General features: G+C 47.3%; 3 protein-coding genes and 1 non-coding gene across 12 annotated transcripts in view; 1 reads left to right on the forward strand and 3 right to left on the reverse strand.

Moving 5' to 3' along the window:
* klc1b (kinesin light chain 1b) overlaps positions 1–12,966 on the reverse strand; it is a 28,900-nt gene extending 15,934 nt beyond the window's left edge. For 4 of the 8 annotated variants that reach the window (XM_049007821.1, XM_049007815.1, XM_049007823.1 and 1 more), the window contains exons 1-6: positions 12,721–12,966; positions 2,448–2,713; positions 1,998–2,228; positions 732–810; positions 353–581; positions 31–118 (exon numbers count right to left, since the gene is read on the reverse strand). In XM_049007821.1, the coding sequence (XP_048863778.1) occupies positions 31–118; positions 353–581; positions 732–810; positions 1,998–2,228; positions 2,448–2,696 (876 nt within the window). In that variant the 5' untranslated portion in view covers positions 2,697–2,713; positions 12,721–12,966. The other 4 variants (XM_049007819.1, XM_049007817.1, XM_049007816.1 and 1 more) reach the window with 4 other exon arrangements.
* A 495-nt stretch (positions 12,967–13,461) lies between these two features.
* Positions 13,462–13,534, reverse strand: trnar-ucg (transfer RNA arginine (anticodon UCG)). Its single transcript has one exon. It is a non-coding gene; the product is annotated as a tRNA-Arg (tRNA).
* A 986-nt stretch (positions 13,535–14,520) lies between these two features.
* mrpl2 (mitochondrial ribosomal protein L2) lies at positions 14,521–17,821 on the forward strand. 2 transcript variants are annotated; one of them, XM_049007827.1, is made up of 8 exons: positions 14,521–14,625; positions 14,892–15,019; positions 15,103–15,304; positions 15,619–15,760; positions 16,172–16,287; positions 17,076–17,186; positions 17,267–17,340; positions 17,426–17,821. In XM_049007827.1, the coding sequence occupies exons 2-8, from the start codon at positions 14,918–14,920 to the stop codon at positions 17,630–17,632; spliced, it is 954 nt and encodes a 317-aa protein (XP_048863784.1). In that variant the 5' UTR covers positions 14,521–14,625; positions 14,892–14,917; the 3' UTR covers positions 17,633–17,821. The 2 variants fall into 2 exon arrangements, with proteins under 2 accessions (XP_048863784.1, XP_048863785.1); XM_049007828.1 differs by having other exon boundaries at positions 15,106–15,304.
* Positions 17,822–17,943: 122 nt separating this feature from the next.
* The window catches only part of zmp:0000000755 (phosphofurin acidic cluster sorting protein 2), a 46,429-nt gene continuing 41,521 nt past the window's right edge, over positions 17,944–22,851 (reverse strand). Inside the window, 6 exon segments of the mRNA XM_049007813.1 lie at positions 17,944–20,364; positions 20,837–20,950; positions 21,648–21,871; positions 22,162–22,300; positions 22,509–22,551; positions 22,678–22,720. Of these exon segments, the coding sequence (XP_048863770.1) occupies positions 20,249–20,364; positions 20,837–20,950; positions 21,648–21,871; positions 22,162–22,300; positions 22,509–22,551; positions 22,678–22,720 (679 nt within the window). The 3' untranslated portion in view covers positions 17,944–20,248.

The raw sequence follows: 22,851 nt of genomic DNA on the forward strand, positions 1-22,851 counted from the left end.
GGGGGGGGGGGTGGTCTCTGCGCCACTTACCGCAGGGTGGTCTTTTCCCAAGGTCTTCTCACGGATGGACAGGGCGTCATTCAGCAGGTGGGCGGCTTCCTTGTACTTGTTTTGGTCCCTGAACACGAAAAGGACTGACTAAGCCCCACCAAGCTCATCCAGCAGCAAGTAACCAACACCACCAAACCAGCAGCACAGTCTGGAACTATAGCGCTGTTTTTATGGAAACATCACAAGCCGAGACCACATGACTAATAGAACGAAAAACCAGGAAACTGTGGCTGACCCTGACAGTGACTATGCTCTCACAGAAGCCATTAGGTCACGTCCCGAGTTACTACTGAGGCTGCACCTGTAGACCAGGGCCAGGATGTTGAGCATGGTGGCCACGTCGGGGTGGTCGTGGCCGGAGGTCTTCTCCAGGTCCTCCAGCGCCTGCTTGCACAGGGGCACGGCCACCTCGTAGCGGCCCTGCGAGGCGTACTGGATCACCAGGTTGTGCAGCGTGCGCAGGCGGGCCGGGATCTCGTAGCCACCCTGCTGGGCCGCTGCCACCGCCGCACTGTTGTGCTGATGCTGCACTGTAGTGGGGGTAGGGGGTGGGGGGTTAGTTAGAGGCCAGCTTGGGTGGGTTTGGCTGCTGTGTTCAGAAAGGGTGGTGGGGGGGGGAGGGCGCTTGACTCATCTGCACATGGTTTGAAATAGGTGCGCAACTGGAGAGAGGATCTTACTTCCTTGGCCGTGCTCATCTTCTTCATTGGGGAACAGGTCATCCAAAGAGTCCTTGGGAGGTTCTCCATCCTTCTCCTCCTGAAACAGGTAGCCAATGGTCAGCGCCCTACTGGGAGGTGGGGAATGGGACCCTCACCAACAAATGAGGCTTGCTGCCAGAGTGAAGGCTCCCTCTGACTCCAGACCAGCAGCATTGCATTTAAATCGCTGAACCACAAACACCACCCCCCAAACCAAAAGCGTCATTTACTTTAAAAGGTGAGTCACGATAAATCCCATCATGCACTGCAGTCTATAAGGGACGGAGCAGTCTGCCCCCCCCCGGTAATCTACAAAACCACAAGAGTCAGAAGTGCACTGACACTGCTGCTAATAAAGCAGCAACCAGCCCCATCCCAGAGAGGCTCATGTGACTGGATGTGATAAGTGCCTTATGGGTAATCAATACAGCCAGGGTCCCGGTACAGTGCCGTAAAAGGGATCGATTAACTCTCTACTCCAGTGCGCACTTGCATTTACAAACCCTACTTCACTGCGAGATCACATAAGCACACCTTGATGCCCTCAAACGTGCGACTTATGAAGAAGCCTGCCTGTGATTCCTCACTCAGAGAGCTACCCGGGGAGGGAGGAAATTACTGTTTGCTGGGGGCTTGCAGGGCTCAGTAGCCTCACCGATTACCTGCCCCCCTACCACAGCGGAAAGTAGGGCAGGACTGAAAGGAAGATCATCAAGCCCCCGACAAATTCCTGGCAAAGTCCTGGCATGGTTGCATCGTGGTTTCATTCTTGTCGATGTCTCTTAGTAAAAGGCTATATAGCAGCCATTTTGAAATTATCCAGCATCTTACTGTTACAAGATCACAGTATTCAACCGAGATGTGTAACCCTATCCCACATACAGCCCATTAAGTTGCAAAAAAACCCCCAGGCTGCCAGTAAGAGGGAAAAAAACGGAGGAGATATTCTGTGGTTCCATTAACCGGTTTAATACGTCAAACCAGACATATACCAGAAAAAGCACTGAGCTAAAGCAAATTGTTATTAACATCCTGGGCAGCTGACGTGGATTAATCTCCCTGTGCCCCCACCCCTCCCCAGCCCTGCTGGAGATCGGATTTGAGGCACTCTGAGAGCAGACGGCTCGGCTGTAGGCAGACAAATTGGCAAATCAGCAGTAGGTGTCCTTTAGAGGACAGAGTGGGGCCGACTCAAACACGCGTGTAATCTTTTGCCCGACGGTGGCCCCGGACGGCTCCCCTTACCGACGGGGATGCGTCCTCGTCATACTTCTTCAGCTGGTTCATGAACTCCAGGTGCTTCTTCTCCTCCTCCAGCTGGGCCACGCTTTGCTCGCTCTTCTGCAGCTTCTGCTGGGTGTTGGCCAGTTCGTCCCGCAGCCACTGGTTCTCCTGGCACAGGCGGCGCACCTGCGCCCGCAACTTCTGCTTTTCCGACTCGACGGCGTTCAGGTGGCTGGACAGCGCCATCATCACCTGGAGGGTGAAGCGTGGGGAGAGGGCGGCGGGTCAAGGGCAGCCGCTGCTGCTTGCGTGGACAACTTGAGAAGAGACCATTTACTTGGATTAAATCAATGAGGCTTCACTTACAGGCCAATGAAGAGGCCACTCAAAAGTGAATCAAACACTCTGCAATAAAAGGAACCCTTGGAGCATATGTAATTCTGGTCCCATCAGACACCTCCACCCACATACCTGTGCCTCCCCCAGCCCCAACTCGATCATCTCCACCGACTTGCGCAGGAGGTTGGACTTCTCGTGCACCAGGTTGGCCTCCTCATCCTTCTTCAGGCACTTGATGGTCTCCAACAGGCTGTGCAGGATAGAGTTGTGCTCGTTCTTCAGCGCCTCCAGGCCCTGGATCACCAGCTTGGTGTTGGAGATGATCTCCTCCTGCGACAGCTTCTCCAGCTTCTCTTCCCGTGGGTAGACCATTGTGGACATCTTCTACTGGAGACAACCTACACAGGAAAGAGGAGTTGGTCAACCTTAAAGCTCCTGCCCAACTTCCTGGTTCTTACACGTAGTAATCTGTTGCTCAACTACATAACAAAACGTATAACTTGGGTAGCTGAACCAGGGAGAAGATATCCAGGCTTAACTTACAGACAAAGCCACTCAACCTAGACTTTGTTTGTTGCTCTCATTACATGTTGAAGTACAAGACTTTACATCATTACCTGGTCACATTGTTTAGCCAAAACCATTTCCAATTTCAGCAATTCTGTACCTACACAGGCTCAACTTTGCATGTTTAATGTGCGCAAGAACACCAGAAGAGCGGCAGGTACTGATAATGTTTACCCCCAAAAAAAGAGAGAAAGTGGAATTTAATGAAGATTGCAGTATTTTGCTTCACCCTACAACTGAATGCCAGGGATCATCATAACTGTAACTTGTTCCAGGTGAAAAGTGAAAATTACCATCATTTTAGATTCATGGGAATCAACTGGAAGTGTGTTTTTTTTGGCTGAGAAATAGCTTAACACAATGTGACTGACCCACTACAGAATACAGCATTGTGCCTTCAAAACAAACGGAGAGACTGAGGCTGCGTTTCATCATCCACGAGCACAGAACAGACCTCGGCGCAGAGAGTGGGTTCACCTCAATGTCGCCAGACTCAGGATAATGGGTTTTTCATATCGAGTAAAGCTTGGGACACCTCAGTTCTGCACAAACTGGGATGGTGTGAATTACATCAACATCATCCACCCTGCGGCTGTCTGAATGATGCGAGCGCTGTGGCGACAGAATTACTAAACGATGGAACGTGTCGCTATGGCGATGGGACAGCCGTGCATTACAGGACAGGGGTGGTGACACTCCATCAACAGCCATCTCTAACCCAGGTGCTCACACATCAACAACCGATTTAACAAAACTGTCCCTCATCCTGGGCACATCAATGCAATAAGAATTTGCAGAAAAACCCAACTAGGCTGCTATTACGTACAAGAGGAGAGCAGAAACACAAACCTGTACCATCATCTACGCGCTTTCCTTATATTGCCAGATTAATTATTAACCAGCAGGAAAACAAGAGAAGTTCATTTGACGTACTGAGTCACTGGGAAGTCTGGGTGTGTCTGGGAGGGGGGCAGGGCCCACAGACTGGGGTCAAAAGGCAGCCACTCCCAGCGGCACACACAGCAGTGCCGGTCTATTGTGGGAGACAGCAGGCGCGTGCGAGCACAGCCAACCGGAGCCAGCTGCTGCCTGTCATCCAGCGTTTATCACCCTGAACCCCCCACACTGCGCTCAGGCCACCTCCCAAAGTGGAAATCTGGCAGGAGCCCCCCCAACATCAAAACAAGGCTAATTACTGTCAGCGTCTGAAAGACCAAATCAAAATTAACAAAGACGGCAGACAGATTAAAAATCTTAGGTTAAGTGCTGAAGAGGATCTGGTTGCATACTTTGGTTCTAAAGACAGACAAGTAAAATGTGTATAAAGAAATGTCTGCAGTCTCTTTTGTCCAACAAATATATCTCACTGTAACATTCATACACATTTTCCTGTTCTTGGCATAATGCAGCTCCCTTTGAGAAAAGAGGACAGGAGCACAAAGTGAACGCAGCATTAGCATACAAGCAATAATAGGAGAAGCCAGCTAAGCACCATCTGCTAACCCCTCAAATTAGGGGGGCAGCAAAAGCAATGCAGTCACTCTCCACGCTGCCCCCCACAGGGCTGCCTGAGCACAGCATCGACTCTCCATGGGTGGTCAGGAGAGTAGAAAAACAAGCCTAATGACAGGATAGACTTGCCAGACAGCAATTTTATAATCCAAAGAAAAAAAAAAACTCATATAAGCATAAATCCGGCTGTTCGAATTTCAGGAAAACGATCATCAATCGGCTTCAGGCACAGTACACTGCATGAAGACATATTGTCCCAATATGACAGCCCGGTTCTTATCTGTGCTACAATTACGCAGCTCCTGGGCTGGCCTGCTATCCCATTACAGGTGGAAACCGCTGGCACCCCCAATGCTTTTATACAGAGCAGCGGTAAAAGCCCTCCCCATCACTCCTCGCCTCTTTCCAGCATGAGAGGCACAGTCGGCGCTCAAGGTGACCTTTCCTTTCCCCATGTACTGAGCTGTGCGGCAGAGATGGGGGTGGATCAGTTAAAACCGGTGCCTCAGAGCGGGCCAATCAGAGCGGGTTCTGCGATGCCCACATCACAACAGTAACAAGCTAGTCAGGACGGGCAACCTGAAAAGGGCACCAGCAGCCGGCAGGCTGGACTGAGGGTAAATCTCAGTATGTGCACTGGACCATGTGCAACATCCTCTTCCACTGCCAAAGACAAGTTCCAATACTAAGAACACGAGTACAGAGGACGGTAAAAACGCCCGGATGTTGGTCTTACCCCTCCCCAACATCAAGGATACATTAGTTGCATCCTTGCTGAACGAGACCAATCCCATGATTCTTTTGCACCCCAAATTCATTCTTGGAAGGCAAGATGGTAAGATCGGTCTTGTCTAGGCCACAAGTACGATCTTCACGTTTATGGTACTGAGATTAATCCTGAATTTCCAAGGTGTCACTGGACATCTTTCCAGCTTCCTGGGGTGGGAAGCGGGGGGCACACGGTCCCTGAAGGGTGGGTCCACGGGAAGCGGGCGGCCACAATGCCGCGTTGATCCGGTCGGGTGAGTCACCCAGGGGATGAATCATCACGTCCACTAGCATCATGTTGGCATTTTCCCTTTCCAAGCACTGGGCTTTTCAACTTCTAATGCAGCTGGCAAGCCAAGCGTGTACTTAACGAGAGGCGGGCATATCAAACATAAAAGCAAAACCTCGGAGGGGGTGCAGCGATGGGCTCAAAGTGGATCAGAGAAGAGGAGAACAACGTCCCATCAGGGTGATCTGCCAGCTACCTGCAGGTAGCAACAAAAGTACCAGCGACAAGAAGGCAATTAACATGTTGATAAGAGGAATGTGTCACACGCCAATTCAGAGAATGATTAATATTCATGAGATCCTATCATGTGCCAGTAGGAAAGTGGCAGGGATTTGATGGAAGGAGGGAACCACCAATCAGGTGACCTCAGCCAGGTTGGCATAGAGCCAAGGCCATGAGTGAAGAAGGCATCGAGCAGCACATGACTCAAACGCGGTGAGAAGCTATTAAGTGAACGACAAGAGGCTTTCGAAATCGGATGCCACGTTCACAAGACGGAATGGTGCTACGGAACCTTCCAATCAGACACAAGACGTAACTTGTAACAAGACACGTCAGGCAATCGGCTGCCTCAGTTGTGCTTTTTTAAAAATTTCACATTTTAAGGCACCAAGAAATAGGATTCCACAGCCCTGGCAGAAACCTCATAGAAATAATTTGATTAAACACACGCACACACACATAGAAACATCCACTCTTTATGGGTCCTGTTCATCAGAAGGGCATATTCTGAAATATTTAAGACTTGCTTCTAATCCACTCTGCAAACCTGGTGATAAGATTTTAAACTACCAAGATTAATACGGCTTAAACTACAAACCCAATGCAGGGGCAGAGGCTGGAGGTATTATGACAGCAAACTGCAGGGGTGACGAATGATGAATAATTAGGCTCTCGCCATTAAATCTCTATTCAACAGCCCTTCCCTGGTTTATCCTGAAGGCCTCGTCCTGGAGCTTGAAGAGTCCCTGAAGGCCCAACAAGCTGATTGAGCTTCGGAGAGCAGCTCTGCGTAAACAAGGAATTAAAGGAAGTCAAACAGTTAATGTCACCATGAATGAACAAGCGACTGGCATCAGAGGACACAAGCAGATCTGAAAAAAGCTAAATTAAACTGCAAGTTAGTGCTGCGTTACAGTTAGGCTTTATCCTTTAGTTCTTCTTTTACGGCAAATTTAAAAATCTGAGTGCTCCCTTAGCATAAATGAAGCCTAAACGTCCGTATCTCTGGGACAGTTCAACCGGCAGATATCAATCAACTGCAGATCATGTATTATTTACACTCTTTGGGAGGGGGTGTCCAGTAATGAATGCAAATTTATGTACTGATGGAAAATCACTTAACAACAGAAAACAAGCCACTTTATGCAATAGGCATTCCCTGCTTTGAAGAAGACCCCCCTTTAAACTGATTCCAAATACCATTTTAATTCCTATATGATGAACTGTCCTGTTAAAAAAAATAATCTCCCAGATGAGGGCAAGTCACCACCAGCAGTACTGAGCCCCCCCACCCATCCGTCCCCAAACAGTGGTCTGTGACACACCATGCCACCCAGTCTGGTACAATGTGGGGATCTGCGAAGCAGAGGCTCATGGGAGGTAAAGGAAATGTAATAAAAGTACAACAGCTGTAACTGGATAAAAATAACGCCTCCCATTGAATGCAGCAAACTTCAGCAGGCCCCAGTTAAATAAAAAATGGGGGGATGCGCATTTGTTTCGGAGATCGGTGATCAATTATGTTAATTACGGGCGGAACCTCAAAGACGACAGGCTGAATCCCGGCATCCGCCCTTTGTCTGACGAGAAATGAAATTAGCATCTCAGGACAGCGGCCATCAACTCTGCTCTGACGCTGATCTATAATCCAATATGGAAGGCCTCTGGATGAAAAAGCCACATCATCACGTCCTGTGGCAGCACAACTCACATAAGACGATGGATCTAACACTGCGAGAGGAGTGGGAACAATTAACAACATAGAAGTACAGAAGGCAAAGCTTCTCAATAGTCCTTTCATTATCGCTGGCAGACAAAGATGACGGACGACGTCCTGACACAACAGAGCACCTTAACGTCAGGTTACTGCAGCAAATGGCAGGATGTGACAATGGCAGGTTTAATCGGGACAGAACTCGGAGGGCGACCAAAACATCTGTGCCCCACGGTGACGAGAGAGTAACACCACTACAAGTGAACTACTAGAGGAGCAAACCAGACCCCCAGAGCATCAGCAAGAGGCTCATGGCACTGAGCTTTCTAATGTACATCAGACACAGGGGGGCTGTACCAGAATGTGCAGAAACGGCCCCCGTAAAATGGCGTTTTACCTGAGATTCAGCAGGAGATGCTCATGGCCCCGATACAGGGCTATGTTTCCTCCTTCCCACAAGCTGACGAAACAGTCCACCAAGGGCAAGAAGCGAGTGGTTTCCGTGGAAACCGCAGCGGGTGGGAGAGGACACTGAACCGAGCGGACCGGAGAAACAGGAGAGCTGAAGGACGCGGGAGAGGAACGAAAAGGAGAACAACACGAACGATGAAGCGCTGACCTTCCTACTGCACCAAGAATAAGCTAGATCAGCGTTCTGCACGGGGAAACAGCCTGGCAGTGCAGAGAGGGAGAGAGAGAGAGAGAACGAGAAGGGCGGGGTATGTCTGAACTGGGGGGAAGGGGGCAGGTCCTTATGAAGTCAGTGCCTCTGCAGTCAATTCCCACAAAGACACAAAGCGGGCGGCGCTACCACCTGACACGCTCCCAAACAGCCGTGGGGGCGGAGCACAGGCTGTGGCCACACCCACCTCCACCTCACAGCCATTCCTTCCATCTGGTGCAGAACTGAATGCTGTCTCCCCACCAAGACTCCAGGGTCCCACCCTACCACGCTGGGAGGCACTGAAACACCCACCTGGCTGCTACCAGACACTTCACTAGTTCATCATTTACATTCATACTGTACGGGAAGGGTAGCCTGCAAGGTTACAGCTTTATCTAACCAGAACAATGAAGTTTTCACTAAAGACAAGCAATATACAGTACCAGCCACTCAGGCCACGTCCCCTGTGCACAGAGACCTACAGCTTAGCTCTAATGTATGATGTCTCTGGGAGCTTCCAGCACTCTGCAGAGGGAAGGAAAGAATAGGAGGGGATTCACTCTGCAAGTTCTACTCAAATCCATCTGGCATCCCAGTTACTGGTCATCAGAGATGCTGGGAGTCTGTCAAGGAGCGGAGTCATCGTAAAATCGACACTGCGGGATCCAAAAGGTGCTCAGTTAATTCTCACAGGCAAGCAGCTCTATGGGTGTCTCAGAAAGGATGCCAGTCAGTGCCTGGCGGCATCACTGTCCACTGAGGCCCTCCAGTTCAATGGCTCCTTGTGAGGGAGGGGTTAGGGAAAGATGAGCAGTATTTTCCCAGTCACCTGAACCTCTTTTTTGTTAGCGGAGACTACGAGCCTTCAGGTGCAATGAAAGCAAATATGAATTACTCAGAGGTCAAATACGGCCATGATGCTGAGCCTCAGATACTAGTATCCAAGTAACAGACTGAGCTTTGGATCAGGGACATTTGCTTGTTCATACTTCCCCCAGGGGGTTTTGCCAGGGATCAGGCCGCTGCAGAGAGCGTGTTGGCTGGGGTCCAGTCTGCATTAGCGGCATCCAGACCACACCCTAAATTCCTCCCTCTGGGCAACACCTCAACTCAGAGTGCAGAACAACAGTTACGTCGTGCTTGGCACCCTGCTGCCTGAAGAGGGCACAGCTGCCACGGGGCCGAAGCTGGCACAAGTAGCTTTTACGACAGCTTGGTTAGGTGGCACCATAGTTACAAACAGTCTGACAGATGGGATGGGAGGGGGCTCAAGCACCAAACCACCTTACATCTTCATTTATCTCCCCTGAACTGCTCCATTGTAGAGCTTGATTCCCACCGAGCTCCACGACCCCTCCCGACTTTCAAAAGTGCTTTCATTGTCTCCTCATTCAGCTGCTAAATTTTATTACGGACCATTAAAAAGAGCAGTTATTTGCACAGCAGGCTGCCAGAGAAATGCAGGCATGTGCACAGCAGAGTGGCATCAAGAAAACCCAGCAATTAAAGTCGATTCTGCCAGCAGAGAGAGAAGGAGCCATAAAGCATAGCGAGGGTTTAAACCATGGTGAGCCAGTCACCAGGGTGAAAATAACCAGTTTTTACATCATGACTATAAACAGGGTGACAATGGCATGGAAAACAACATTCACAGCACATGAGACTGTACAGTGATGGCAGAATAGTGAACGTGGCAGAGAAGCAGAGCAGTTAAAAGGAGAAAGTGATCAGATAGGGGGAGTGTAACACACACTATCAGTACCTCTCAAAGCTCAGAGGCAATGCTGCCATGACCAACCATCCGTGCTGTTTAACTACCTCTGCCAACAGAGACTGGATATTCAACTACATCTTCCTCAAATCAAACATTTCCTCGATGTCATCCACCCCGACACACACACAGAGTCTTTGGGTATCTTTAGTTTTTTCATTGCAAGCACAAATTTTTATAAAATTGAATTTCCCCTTGTGGGGACTGAATGAATGTTGTTTCACATTGTGAGGACATTTGGTATGCGCACGCACACACACACAAAGCAGCTCCTGCCTGACAGGACACTGGGACGAGCAGGGAGGGGTTTGGAGAGGGTGGGGCAGGGCAGACAGCTGAAAGCTGAGAGACTTACAATGTGGCTGAGCAGAATCTGCCATTAACCCTAACATGCGCGCCTCCTTCTACAGTAGTTTCACCCATATGAATAACCAACTCCGGTGACGGTCCTAGATTTTATTATTGACGGAATATTTATTTGCATCTCTTACCACAACAAATAAGTAATAGCTAAGGACAAAGCTGCTAAACGGTCTTAACTGAAGAAATAAAACAGGCTGCAGATTTGCTGATGCACTACAGTCAGGTATTTTTCGCCAAGGCATAATATAATTGGCTTCTTGATATGAACAAGTCGCCTGGACGCCATGTTAAACTCAGCCAATCTCCTGGTGGCATCCTCTGGGAACAAGTCCCACATCATTTACCTCCATCTCAGAACAATGCAGCATGCAGATCTAAACAACATGCACTGTGGAAAATCCCCCAGTACCACCAGGCTGGGACTGACAGCCTATAAGCAGAGGCCAAAGCTGGCCCAGTCAACGGATTCCCATCAGAGGCATCAGTCTCTCTCCTGTGCATTGAAGTAGCACAGTAAGCATTTCCAAATTAATGGATAATTACCCCGAGGTTATCTTCCCAAACACGATACTGGGTCAACCCTGACCGTGGAAGACACCCCCGCCAAAGGTTTTCATAAATCTCCAGCGACTCCCCACTCCTGCCCAGAGCAAAACAGAAAACAGAAAAGACAAAGGGAAACGAAAAGTAAAAATCACACAGTTAACGCTCCGTCAAAACAAACAGGAATATTAACCAAGAAACAAGATAGAAAAAGCCTGACACTTCTGCATCCTGTCACTTCCCAACACGCAAACATTATTAACGCAGACACAGAAAAGAAATTTAATTAGGGTGGGAATGCAACTATATACGATATTAGGAACAATTTCAAGCAATGTAAAGTACTGTGAGTTTAATTGTAATTGACGATGTATTAAATTAATAAAACAAAGATTAAACCTTAACCTTTTAGTAAAATCCATATCAAAAGCAAAAAATTGGATCAATTTTTCCATAAACCGAGGATATTAAATGTGGGATGTAACAGGACATATTATCCCTTAGATTTGCAACCACTTCTTTTTGCCTCGTTAGATGGAGAATTTATTATTATGTATAATAATAATAAAATAATAATAATATGAAATCAAACCACATCTTCCCAGATCCATCAAGAGCCACAATTACATTAAGCCAATGAAGAAGATATGATTACAGGATATGGAAACAGCCATAGTACTGCCTTCATAGAAAAAATATAGCCAAGCGGCACAATAGATTCCCGAGATGTTGAAGTTTAAATATTGACTTATGTACAGACAGAGCCACCAAACAACACACACTTATACCATATTATATTAACACATTATGACAAGATCAGAAATGCTGTCGCGAGGACACCAAGAACCTTTGGTCCCTTCAGTCTTTGCAAGAGCGGCTTGTATGTTATGTATACCGGCTTATTAACAAGATCATTTCAATCATTTCCCGAGTAGAGTCATACGGTTAAAATGCCACCCGGATAAAACAAGATGCACCCTTTTCAGAAAGAGGCTTTAAAAAAAAAGAGGGGAGTGCGTCTCCCGCGGAGATAAAAACATTCGGGAGTACAGATCTCGGTTCACTGGATTCAGTGCTTAAAAGGTAATCACGACAATTTAACTCACAAAAATATAACTGAAGCCAGTGTTACGAAATTTCACTACAAGCCTTCATCAGTAAAATATTGCGGGAGGCGTGATTCTAAGAAAAAAAACTATCGTGAGGATAAAATACATGGAAGCAGATTCCAGCGTTAACAAATTGAGAAAAATTATATCCTATTCAAAAACGTCCATATAACACTGTTTATACTAGCAGTTTAGAGTTTAAACAACTTAAATAATCCGAATATGTATGTAAATATTCTGGGGCCGGAGTGGCCTAATTTGACATTTTGGGAACTGACGCAATACAGCATAACAATGACAGATGATCTTATTCTGAATGATCTGATTTCGCATTTTATACCTTCCAGTCAATACAGATTAATCCCAGAACTCTGTCTCCCCCCAGATCGATACAAATAACCAAAAATGAAATCCCAACTACTTTGAAGATTAATTTAATATACGATTGAAGGTAAAACATGAAAGATCGCATTAAATGTTTTCAAACTAAGCAACACGAATCGGTTAAGCAGCAAGTGATGCCATTGTCCCCGCGCTGAGCACAAACAAGCCGGCGGCGGAGCAGATAGCCGCCTAGCATGCTAATGAGGCTAGCAAATCTCAGCCGAGTGTCGGGCTGCCGAGTGTTTACTCGGGATGAGCAGGATAAACCACCGGGATGCGGGGTCACACAGCATATACAAATCAAAAAGCCCACGCAGGTGATGGTAAGATAAACAAAAAAGGGACCCCATTATATAATAACTCACTGCTGATAGCCGAAACGGGAGCCTGACAGCTTTTACGACCCCCTTCTCTCCTTCTCGACGATGAGGACACAGAAAATGAAAATATCACCTCGCTATTCGGTCACTCCCCGAATCCCACACAAATCCGCACTTACAGTCTCCCGTGCGGCTCCTGCGGTCGCTCGCGCCCCGAAAATCGAGAGTCGATTCCACTCCCGTTCCTCCCGTCGGCGAATCAAAACGGCTGGGTCTTATAAAAGCACAAACGCTTACACTATGCACATTCCGTAACGATAACCCTCACAAATGCACACAAATTGTGACACTATCTAGACCCTTATCGAGAAGAGACGTTGGGTGAGCCCCTTTAAATCCAAGATGGCCGCCCTGGTGAGTTAATGTTTTCCCAGAAGTCTTTGCACAGATTACGCATGACGTTGTACTGTTTCTGCTCGCGGGGTGCGGCTGTGAGCTTGTGTTTAGAACAGTAATTATGCTTAGATAAGACAGGCGGTGGGTTAACGCAGTATAATTCCGCTAGCGACTCATTATTAAGAAAAATAATATTTCTTCCAAATTTATTCGACTATATATGATGAATTATATACCTTTTCTTCTAGTTTATATTTATAAATCTTCTATTTTGTCGTCTTCGAATCTAGCCATTTTCAAAGGAAAGTTGGTGCAGTCGCGCCACCGTCCGACCAGATAATGGAACTGGTTCTTTTTAAAATCTATAATCTCCTGAAACGTGAAGGATCCTAGGGTTTAGAATTAGGATGATCCGTGGTCATTGTTGACACACCAGAAAGACACCCAACTCTAAATCAACCTGAGCTATGGATTGAAACTGACGACTTTCTGAGAACAAACACAGATTATTTGACTCTCAAAACCGACCACGAAGGGACTCGAACCCTCAATCTTCTGATCCGAAGTCAGACGCCTTATCCATTAGGCCACGCGGTCTTATACACGGCTCTGTTGTCTTATAATTCGTCACGTGCGAGGTATGCAAGCAGACTAACCTACAGTGAAATGCAAGGTGGTGTGTCCCGCCATTAAAATATTGAAAACAATATATATATATCCATCCATTTTCCAAACCGCTTATCCTACTGGGTCGCGGGGGGTCCGGAGCCTATCCCGGAAGCAATGGGCACGAGGCAGGGAACAACCCAGGATGGGCGGCCAGCCCATCGCAGCAATATATATATATTGTTATATATATATTATTGAATTGAATATATATTAATAAGTGTCCTAAGAAAGTTATCTAAGCATGAAAGATTGCCTGTGTAGAAGTTGGATGCCCCATGTTCTCCATTCAGTAATAAACACTGAAATAATCTTTAGTGAGTGGGCCCAGCTGTAGATCTGATGGAAATAATGTTGGTGCTTCTGGCCTAATCCGAACAAAGACCCCGCACCCCGTCACTGATGGGGATGACAATCAGCCCTGCCAAATCTGGAAAAATTATATCCTTTTGGAGAGGAGTCGAGTGCTTGATTTAGGTGAGATGGGTAGACTGTGCCCCTACTGAAGGATATTAATTATTTGTGGATCTGTTACCCTACCCTCGTCTAAGGGGTAATGACCGAAATGGCGCGAGTGAAAGAGGTCTAAATGACATCTCCCCGCTGGGTTGTTGGGTGACAGGGTGAGGAATTCAAAAATCAGGAAAGATTTCTATATAGATCCTTCAGATCGATTGGAATCAGCAGGGGAGGTTCGGGCGTCTCTTAAAGTGTGCAAAAAGTTGGTTCCAAAGTGAGTTGGTTCCGAACACGGCCCACTGGGGGAAGGTCCCGGGGAAGAGTCAGGCCACTCTGGAAGGATTGCAGTTGGCTTGGGAACAGCTGGGGGATCCCCCAAAACGAGAGACAATCTGCAAAATAACAAAACGCGTCACTACAACACGCCCCCTAGTGTTTTTTTTTTTTTAAGACTCGTGTCTGTCGTCATTTTTGTGCGACAGACTGGGATAGCCGGTGCTGTGACCTATATCAACGGAAACCTTACCAGTACTGCTGGATAATATTGACAATAAAATTGCAGGGTACGTAAAAATGTGGTTTGGTTTTAATACGTTGTCATAATTAAATATAATGTTGATTTTTTTTGTGAGATTCGGTAAGCTAAAGCTAGCGTTAGCTGCACGGCGTTTTTTGATATTAGGCACGCATGGCCCTATAAAAGCTTATTAACTATATTTGTAACACGGGGCTGTTTTATGGCGAATTGTTAAAAAGTATAAATCAGCTTCTGTTCCTCGAGTAAGATGGGTAATAAAGAGCTGATGTGACTTTGGTCTTCCTTTTCTAGCGGTGAGGCTGACATTGAGCCTTCGGATGGCAGTGGCGGCGCTGTCCCGAGCTCTGCGCTCGCTGTCTCTCACTTCTGTTTGTGGCGTTGCACATGGGGTCTGTCGGCCAGCCTCGCTGTGTTCTCAGGCAAGGATAGAATCATGCATTTTCCATGTTTATTATTTATTAATTATCAGCATAAAATATATTTTTTGTGTTTTTTTTGCTAGCAGGCAGTGGGCTTGTCATCGCCGAGGTCTTCAGTGTTCTCCAGGTATCTATTATACCTTCAAAACAGCACCACAACAGTACAATGGCGGGGCTTCTTAACGACGGCCCATTTAGCTCAGAACAGAACACTGTGGAAGCAGACAACCAAGTACACGGTTCGGCCTATTGGCATGAAGAAGACCGGAGGCAGGGACCACACAGGTACGTTGATGGGCAACTTAACCAATATTGTTTAAGAGTAGCATAAATGAATTAATTGCGGAGTACCTGATTGGTGGTTGAAGAGTGTCATTTTACTATAAAATGATCTGGGGGCTTCAGTCTTTATGGGACTACTACCAGTTTCTTAACCACTTCATCGGCAACAGTTTGTAAATATGTTTATATGGAACCAGGGGCATTAGAGGTGCATGGATGTCCTGTCAGATTCGTGGGGCCCAACACTCAATAACAGCCCATGAATATGCTAATGTGACATATCCAATCGCAGCCGACTTTCCGCACCTCTGACACAGGGAAAATCCGGACGCACGGCATCGGCGGTGGCCACAAGCAGCGATACCGTATGGTGGACTTCCATCGACTACGCTTCGAGCCTGGCAAAGAGAACCAGGTCTTTGAGGAGAAGGTCATTGAAGTCCGATATGACCCTTGCAGGTGAGGGAGTCCTTGCAAACAAGATGCTACGGGATGGATGGGCAAGAAAGAACATACCGGTACTTCTTTGGTGCTGAAAGTTATTAGATTCGTGAAGATATTGCGGTTGCCTTGGAATAACGGCGGCTTTTTATTTGGTGACTAAAGCCGGGTTAGTACCCTTTTTGAAGGGCTTTGCTGCTGTATCACTGAGAAGCGTAGAAGCCAAACCCCAGTGAAGACAGGACTGTAGGGCTTGCAGGAAGTACATGTGGCTGGATTCTTCCTTAAGACATTGACAGACGTGATGTGCCACCCTACACATTGATCAGATATGACTGTCCTGTTTAAGCATGATTCTGAGAGTAGCCTGGAATTGTCCTATAAGGCCCACTTCCTCGCAGTCAGCTCCTCAATGTGTTTCCCTGATAGGACGGCTGATATCGCCTTGGTGGCTGGTGGCAGCCGGAAACGCTGGATCCTCGCCACGGAAAACATGGAGGCAGGAGACCTGATCAAGACCTCCAGTCACATCGGCCGCATGGCGGGTGAATGCTCGACTTGTCCTTACATGTCCGGCCTGTGAGATTTCTCATAAACCGCAAGCAATGGAATATGAATAAACTGATATTTACACACATACAATAAAATTGAGTGGGAAAAAAAACACTTTTTCATTTTGTATATTACAAGTTAGGACTTCCATCCATCCAACCATCTGCCCAGTTACCATTTATCAGGTATAGGATGGCAGTACAAGAGGAATTGTTTAGAATATTTCACACACACACACATATACAGTCATTCCTGCTACAACGCATGATATCACACTGTAAATCTGTTTTACCACAACTGAGATATTAGTACCCAAGTCAGATATGCTGTGTGCAGTGCACATGCCTGGCCACATGGGGGCTGCGGCTCACTACTCCCGACTTTCAGCAATTGACAGGTTAGCGGGTTCAGTCTGTTTGGTTGAAACTGTTACCAGGAAATTCTCCCAAGACTCATAAGACCCATAGGAGATGTTTGATATTTTTTAATGCATTATTATTATTTAATTTTATGCTACATAAGTTACTAGGTTTTGGAGTCGCATTCCCCTAACATTTTTCCCATTGGGTACGTGTTTTATAATTTATAATTTTTATAAATTTATAATTTTAGCAAATGCATTAGTCACGTCGTAGACTGTGGTATGTGTGTGTGCAATATACATAGATACACGTGTGTATATATACACACACACACACACACACACACAGCTAGATTCCCCCCCCCCCATTTTTGCATATTTGTTTGTATGACTGTGGTGTCTTCCTCTTGTAACCCTCAGTTGCTGCCAATGAGGGCGACTCGTACCCGCTGGGTGCCCTTCCTGTGGGCACCCTGGTGAACAGCCTGGAGGTCCTTCCAGGGGACGGAGCCAAGTACATCCGTGCGGCAGGTAAAGGGGACTCCCCGTGACCGTCACCTACGTTCGCCGAGCGCCTCTCCTGCTGACCTTGAGTGTCATTGCTGTGATAGGAACATGCGGCGTGTTGCTCAGGAAGGTGAACGGAACTGCCATTGTACAGCTACCATCCAAGCAGCAGGTGCAGGTGAGGACCGCCAGTCTTATTCAAGACTTATGAAGCCCGGCATCTGCTGTCCGCCTCTTGTTTTCTGACTCTCTGCTGCCCCCAGGTGTTGGAGACGTGCATGGTCACGGTGGGCCGCATGTCCAACGTCGACCACAACAAGCGCATCATCGGCAAGGCAGGCCGCAACCGCTGGCTAGGTATCCGGCCTTCCAGCGGCAAATGGAAGAGGAAGGGGGGTTGGGCAGGGCGCAAGATCAGACCTCTGCCCCCCATGAAGAGCTTTGTGAACCTGCCCTCTGCTAAGCAGTAGGGAAATGCCACCGGCCGCAGTCTGGCTGGGGAAACGGGACACTTGGATGACAGCTGCCATTCTGCAGAAGGGGGCGTGTCTAATTTAGACTCCTCCCCCCTTTCTACATGTAGCTGTCAGGGACATTGTTTCCAGATCTGTCTGTGTGATATCACCTGTTTAATAAATGGTTTTGGGAACGCCAGAGTACCAAGGGAATAAGTGTTGGATGCCTTTTACACGCAGGTGTATGACGTATAAATTCTGATGATACTCAGAATAGAGAGCAGGGCACAAACCTTGAGACTGTAAATGAGATACAAAGCATGGTGTAACGAAGGGTAAAAATATTTTAATAAACACAGCCACTTGTGAGAGCGTTGAAAGAAAATATAAAATTACAATACATCTTTACATCCATCGTAAAACATGCAGAGGTTAGACCATGTTTTTCTTTAGTGGTAACCTTAAAAATACTGTCATAATTTAAAACGAAGTTTTGTGCAAAGATATCTGCTATTTCTAGGTCAGGAGAGCGACTGACCGTATCGGTGTGTCTTGCTGAAACATGCCCTTCGTAATTAAGGACCTGTCTCGGATTTCCTGCAGATTAGTGCTTTAAAGCTCAAGGTTTAAATTGTCGAGTCGGCCGTTGCGATTCAGTGGGGTAGCGGAAGGTTTAGGGGTCTGTATTCCCTCTCGCATCTTGTGGAGTGCGATGTGCACAGAGCCATCGCACTCCGCGATAAAGCCGCCAAAGCACGACAGAAAAAAAAAACGCAAAAACCAAACCAACCGCAGGCAGTTCTGAGGACGAGGTGGAACACACTGGATTTCTGTCACTTTGCCCATCTTCATAACCGAGTTCATGGGCTTTGTGAAGAACGTGGGTGCAAAGACAGAAAGTCTCCACAGGAAGTTAAATGTCATAGTGCTAAAAAAAAGTGCATATTTATATTTTTCAAAGTATTAATTTTTTTTTCTCCCCTGTAAATATCAATATGACACTTGCAGTAAAAATGGCACCTAGCGTATAAAGCGAATCCCAGCCCCGTTAGTTACTATAGGTCACCATCCACCCGTGAAATATTTCTCTCGCTTCTCATGCTGTTTAACGTGTTTACTGAGCATCTCGGTCGCTGAAGGTCAGCGTGTCCATAAAGGACCACAAACAGGAGCTGCGAATGAGGACACATTAAAAAGCCACAGGTTTTATCTGACGCAAGACATGGAGGCGCAAGGATCAGCTTCAAGGGAGGGTGGGGGAACAGGTCAAAATTACTAACGGCAACATGAAACTGCCAAGCCTGCACGCTCACCCTCTGACACCCATCAAAACCTCTTCATTAAAAACAACAACAAAAAATACTTTCCTCAAAAGTAACCCTTAGCCTTAGTCATCTAAAAAACTGTTCTCCAAAATCCCAACAAAGTCCGATCACAACAGAAACCCCAACTGTACTTTAAATTCACAGGTCTTGTGAAATGTTTAACTGGGCGATGATTTAAAGCCAGAGACCAAAGTCTTAAAAGCTAATTTAAGTCTCTGTGTTTTTTTCGTGTGCGGCAGAGTGGGATAATCTCAAATTCATAAGTAACATGATCAGCCACATCATCGGAGTTGTGGACAATCCAACTATCCCACAATGCATTGCAACATAGGAGCCGCTATCTTTGCGGTATAGCACGCTCTCTCCATCGTGAATCTCTTCAGTCTCAGGCTCTTTGCGCACAGGTGAGGTACGATTAGGTTACGCCTGTTCTACAAATCCCCCATGCTACCACGGAAATGCCGTATTTTTATCCCATGCTGTTGTTCTCCCCCATCTTCATTCAAAAGATCCCAGTTTAGTTGTCATACATGCGTGCGGCAGACTCACAAATGGCTGGTGAATTTCTATGAAAACAGAGACGTTTAGTGAGCAAGGATCTGCATTAAAAGCAGGACACGGGCTCTGCGGACGGTCATTCCTGGGTGCTTATCTCTGAATTCCATCTGATTCATCCTGTAATAAATGTATCAAGTTTCGGGGGGGGGGGGGGGGGGGGGGACTATTCTTAAAAATACCCTGCTTTAATGCATTGATTGATTGAGTCTCATTTTTTTGCTTCCAGTAACACAGTGCTTGTAAATAAAAAGGCAATTTACATACTAAAAGGGTTACTGTAAAAATGTCACTTTAAAAAAGAAAAGGTTAGAAAAACAGCACTTCTCTCAGAGGTGAAGGATTTCCTAGCTAATTTCACAGCAATATTCCTCTCTTTCGGCACCAGAGGGGAAAATAAACAAGTTATCTACTCAACACACCGTACACCCACAATATTCACCCCCCTCCCCCCCCCCCACACACGCAATGTTTATGTACACAGGATTTCACAGAAATGATAGAGAGGTAAATAAAAACAAAGTGCAAACGGCTGCCAGGTTCAAAACCGATTTCAGGGCCAAGCGCAATTCTTACAAAAGATTACTTGTTCCTGTTGTTAATATATATATATATATTATTTTTTAAAAAAAGGAAAACAGAAAACAGAAGATTTCAGGACACCAGTTTAGCGATTAGAAGTGAAGTTTCCACAGGAAAACGATGACTGACTGGCTGGTTGCCCCCCCATGAAAAGTGCGCACGGTGGGTGTCACGCCGCCTTGCTGTAGCCGAAGATCCCAACGGGGAAGTGTTTCACGTGGGTGGGCCACTGGGCAGCCAGCTGGAAAAACTTCACGTCGTTCCACTCCACACCGTCGATGGAGACTGTGTGGGAGAGCAGTGGGCAGGTGTGGCACATGTCAGAGGGTAAGACGAGCCGAGAGACGCTATCGATTTACTTTTAGGCCATATTGGTCAATGTGGGTGACAGAGCGCTGCTATTTACACTTTAATATGCTTAACGCATCAATAGGCAGACCGGCTCTGTATGGTCAGAATCGATTCAGTCATTGTGTCATTTTGCAGGCTCTCCTCGCGTTGTTTGATCTCATTAGCAGCTGAAAAGGAGTCTGTGCTTAATGCATTTTGTCCTGTTTGTCAGTGTCCTTTATCTGGATGCCCTTGAAATGATCCTTAAACTGAACGCGGGATATTGAGATTGAGACTGATAACCGTGTGTTTGAGCACAGTGCTATAATGATTTTTTGAAGTTGGCTGCAATATCCAAACACTACCACTAGATGGTAGTAGATTCCCATTCAGAGCAAGCTTAAACGCCGCACAGAGGGCCGTTTACCTCTCAGCATGGTGTGCTGGTGCTTGGCGGTGCAAATCAACCTGCTGATGCCATCGATCACCTGACTTTTCGAGTCCAGGTCTTTCTCCTTGGGCTTCTTGCTGAGGAATATCACTGCAGGAGGGAAGGAAAGGTGGGGGGGGGGGCATGAGGGGACACGGTGGGGTCGAGGCGGGGCGAGGCCTGTGGCACACGTGAGGCAGATGGACCCTGCTGTGGCTTTTTACACCTCGAGGACGGTTCCTCTGATCTCTGGAGACTGTAATAACCAGTGGTATCAGTAGGGGGATTAACGCTGCACGTCTCCACAGGTCTGGATAAAACCCCCTTTTTGGAATGAAGCTCCGGAATCAGCCTCTGTCCCCGTTTCTGTATAAATTTAATCAGCGCCGTCTTTCCTGTGATACCTGACCCCTAGGCAGATGGGACGGCGCAGGCGTCCTGTCATGGGTAATTTATCGGAGTCCCGGTTAGAATTACGCACCGGCAGCTTAAATGCATTTAAGATGCTTTTAAAACATTCGGCAGCTCATCAAAACACTGAGGGAAATTAAGGCGGAAATGGCACAGTAAAATTATAAAGTGATGTTTATGTGGGGAGGGGCATGATCAGTGGAGGGGGGGTGAAATTAAGGAGGCCTCTCTGAACCCCTCCTGATTTTTTTGAGCAGTTTAACACCCCCCATTGATCTCTGGAGCCCTAGCAACAGTGACTGTGATATCACTGTGATGTCATTTTGCTTGTGATGATGTAATCATAACAGCGATGGTGTCATCCAGAACGCGGTGCCCCCGGCAGAAGGAGACTTACCTTTCTTGTTCTTCTCCTTCATGACCACGGTCATGGACATGCAGGGTGGGGGCGTGAGCTCGCCCCCGCTGGGCAGACGGCTGACCTGCAGGGAGCGGAAATTGCTCTTGAGCGTGTTCTTGATTCCTACGTCCCGCTTCTCTCCCTCCTTCTTCTTCTCCAGACCAGGCCAGGACCAGTAGTCTACCTGGAGCCCCATGACTTCGCTCCCGGAGCATGGGGAGCTGTGTGACAGGACGAGACCACAAAAGGGAACGCGAATGGTATCGAAACAGTCTGAGAACAGGCTTCATAGCTAGCTTAGCTTAGCTTGGTCATGTTTCACAGGCTTGCTGATGACTTTAGTGCAGCCTCCGTGCTAATTTCCAGGCTGCATATTTCCCTGTAGAGCTTGTCCAGTGATCTTTAGTTACAGTTCACTGATTAAGGACAGAGGTTAGGAGTGAACGCGATGGTGTTCCATTTTTGGAGGGGCCAGGTAAGCCCCATGGAGAGTCCAATGGACGGGCCTTACCCCATTCCCGACAAAGTACCAGAGACGGACGGCGAGGGGGGAGGGGTGCAGGCCATCTCCTTGCTGTAGGGCGTAGCTGACTGGGAGGACTGGGATATCACTGGATTGATGCTCCCAGTTACAGCGTCATCAGAGTCCACTGTGGGGGACACACACAGATTGTTGCATACAGGTCACTGTTGCTTTTCATCCAAAATAGGCAAAAGCAGCTTGTTTACAGAGCCAGGGACTTTTAGGGGCTGTGGGCCCTTATTTGTGGAAGCCTAAGTTGCTCCTATTGGTCAGGAAATGACCAATGAATAATGAGTGTGTGGGAATAGGCCAATAGCCAAGAAGGGCAGGCTTACCTGAGGTGGAGAGGTTCTGTTCCACGATTCCCACTTTCACAACCTATGAAAAGGAGGAAAAATAAATACAAACTGGTCAGCCAGCTTCCTGCATCTTGTCAGTGACATGCGGCCTGCATTTCACTGACAGGTGCATAGACACACACACACACACACACGGGAATCTTACCCCGATGAATGGCACGAACTTCTGGCAGGAGTCCTCGTCAGGGCTAGGAAAAGAGGAGAGAGGTAGGCAGTTCAGCTTTCTGACAAGATTAAAAGGACATATGTCAGAATGACTGTGGGGAAATGGTGAAGGGGGGGGCAGGACAGGGTCACAAGGAGACACTGGGGTGCCCTA

The sequence above is a fragment of the Brienomyrus brachyistius genome, chromosome 3 (assembly GCF_023856365.1).
Source record: "Brienomyrus brachyistius isolate T26 chromosome 3, BBRACH_0.4, whole genome shotgun sequence".
NCBI lineage: Eukaryota > Metazoa > Chordata > Actinopteri > Osteoglossiformes > Mormyridae > Brienomyrus > Brienomyrus brachyistius.

Excerpts from the sequence above, each read along its gene's own strand:
- mrpl2 (XM_049007827.1), top strand. The coding sequence starts at position 14,918 with ATGGCAGTGGCGGCGCTGTCCCGAGCTCTGCGCTCGCTGTCTCTCACT. Across the intron at positions 15,020-15,102 it reads CAGCCTCGCTGTGTTCTCAG|CAGGCAGTGGGCTTGTCATC; the intron begins GCAAGGATAGAA and ends TTTTTTTGCTAG. Across the intron at positions 16,288-17,075 it reads TCACATCGGCCGCATGGCGG|TTGCTGCCAATGAGGGCGAC; the intron begins GTGAATGCTCGA and ends TGTAACCCTCAG.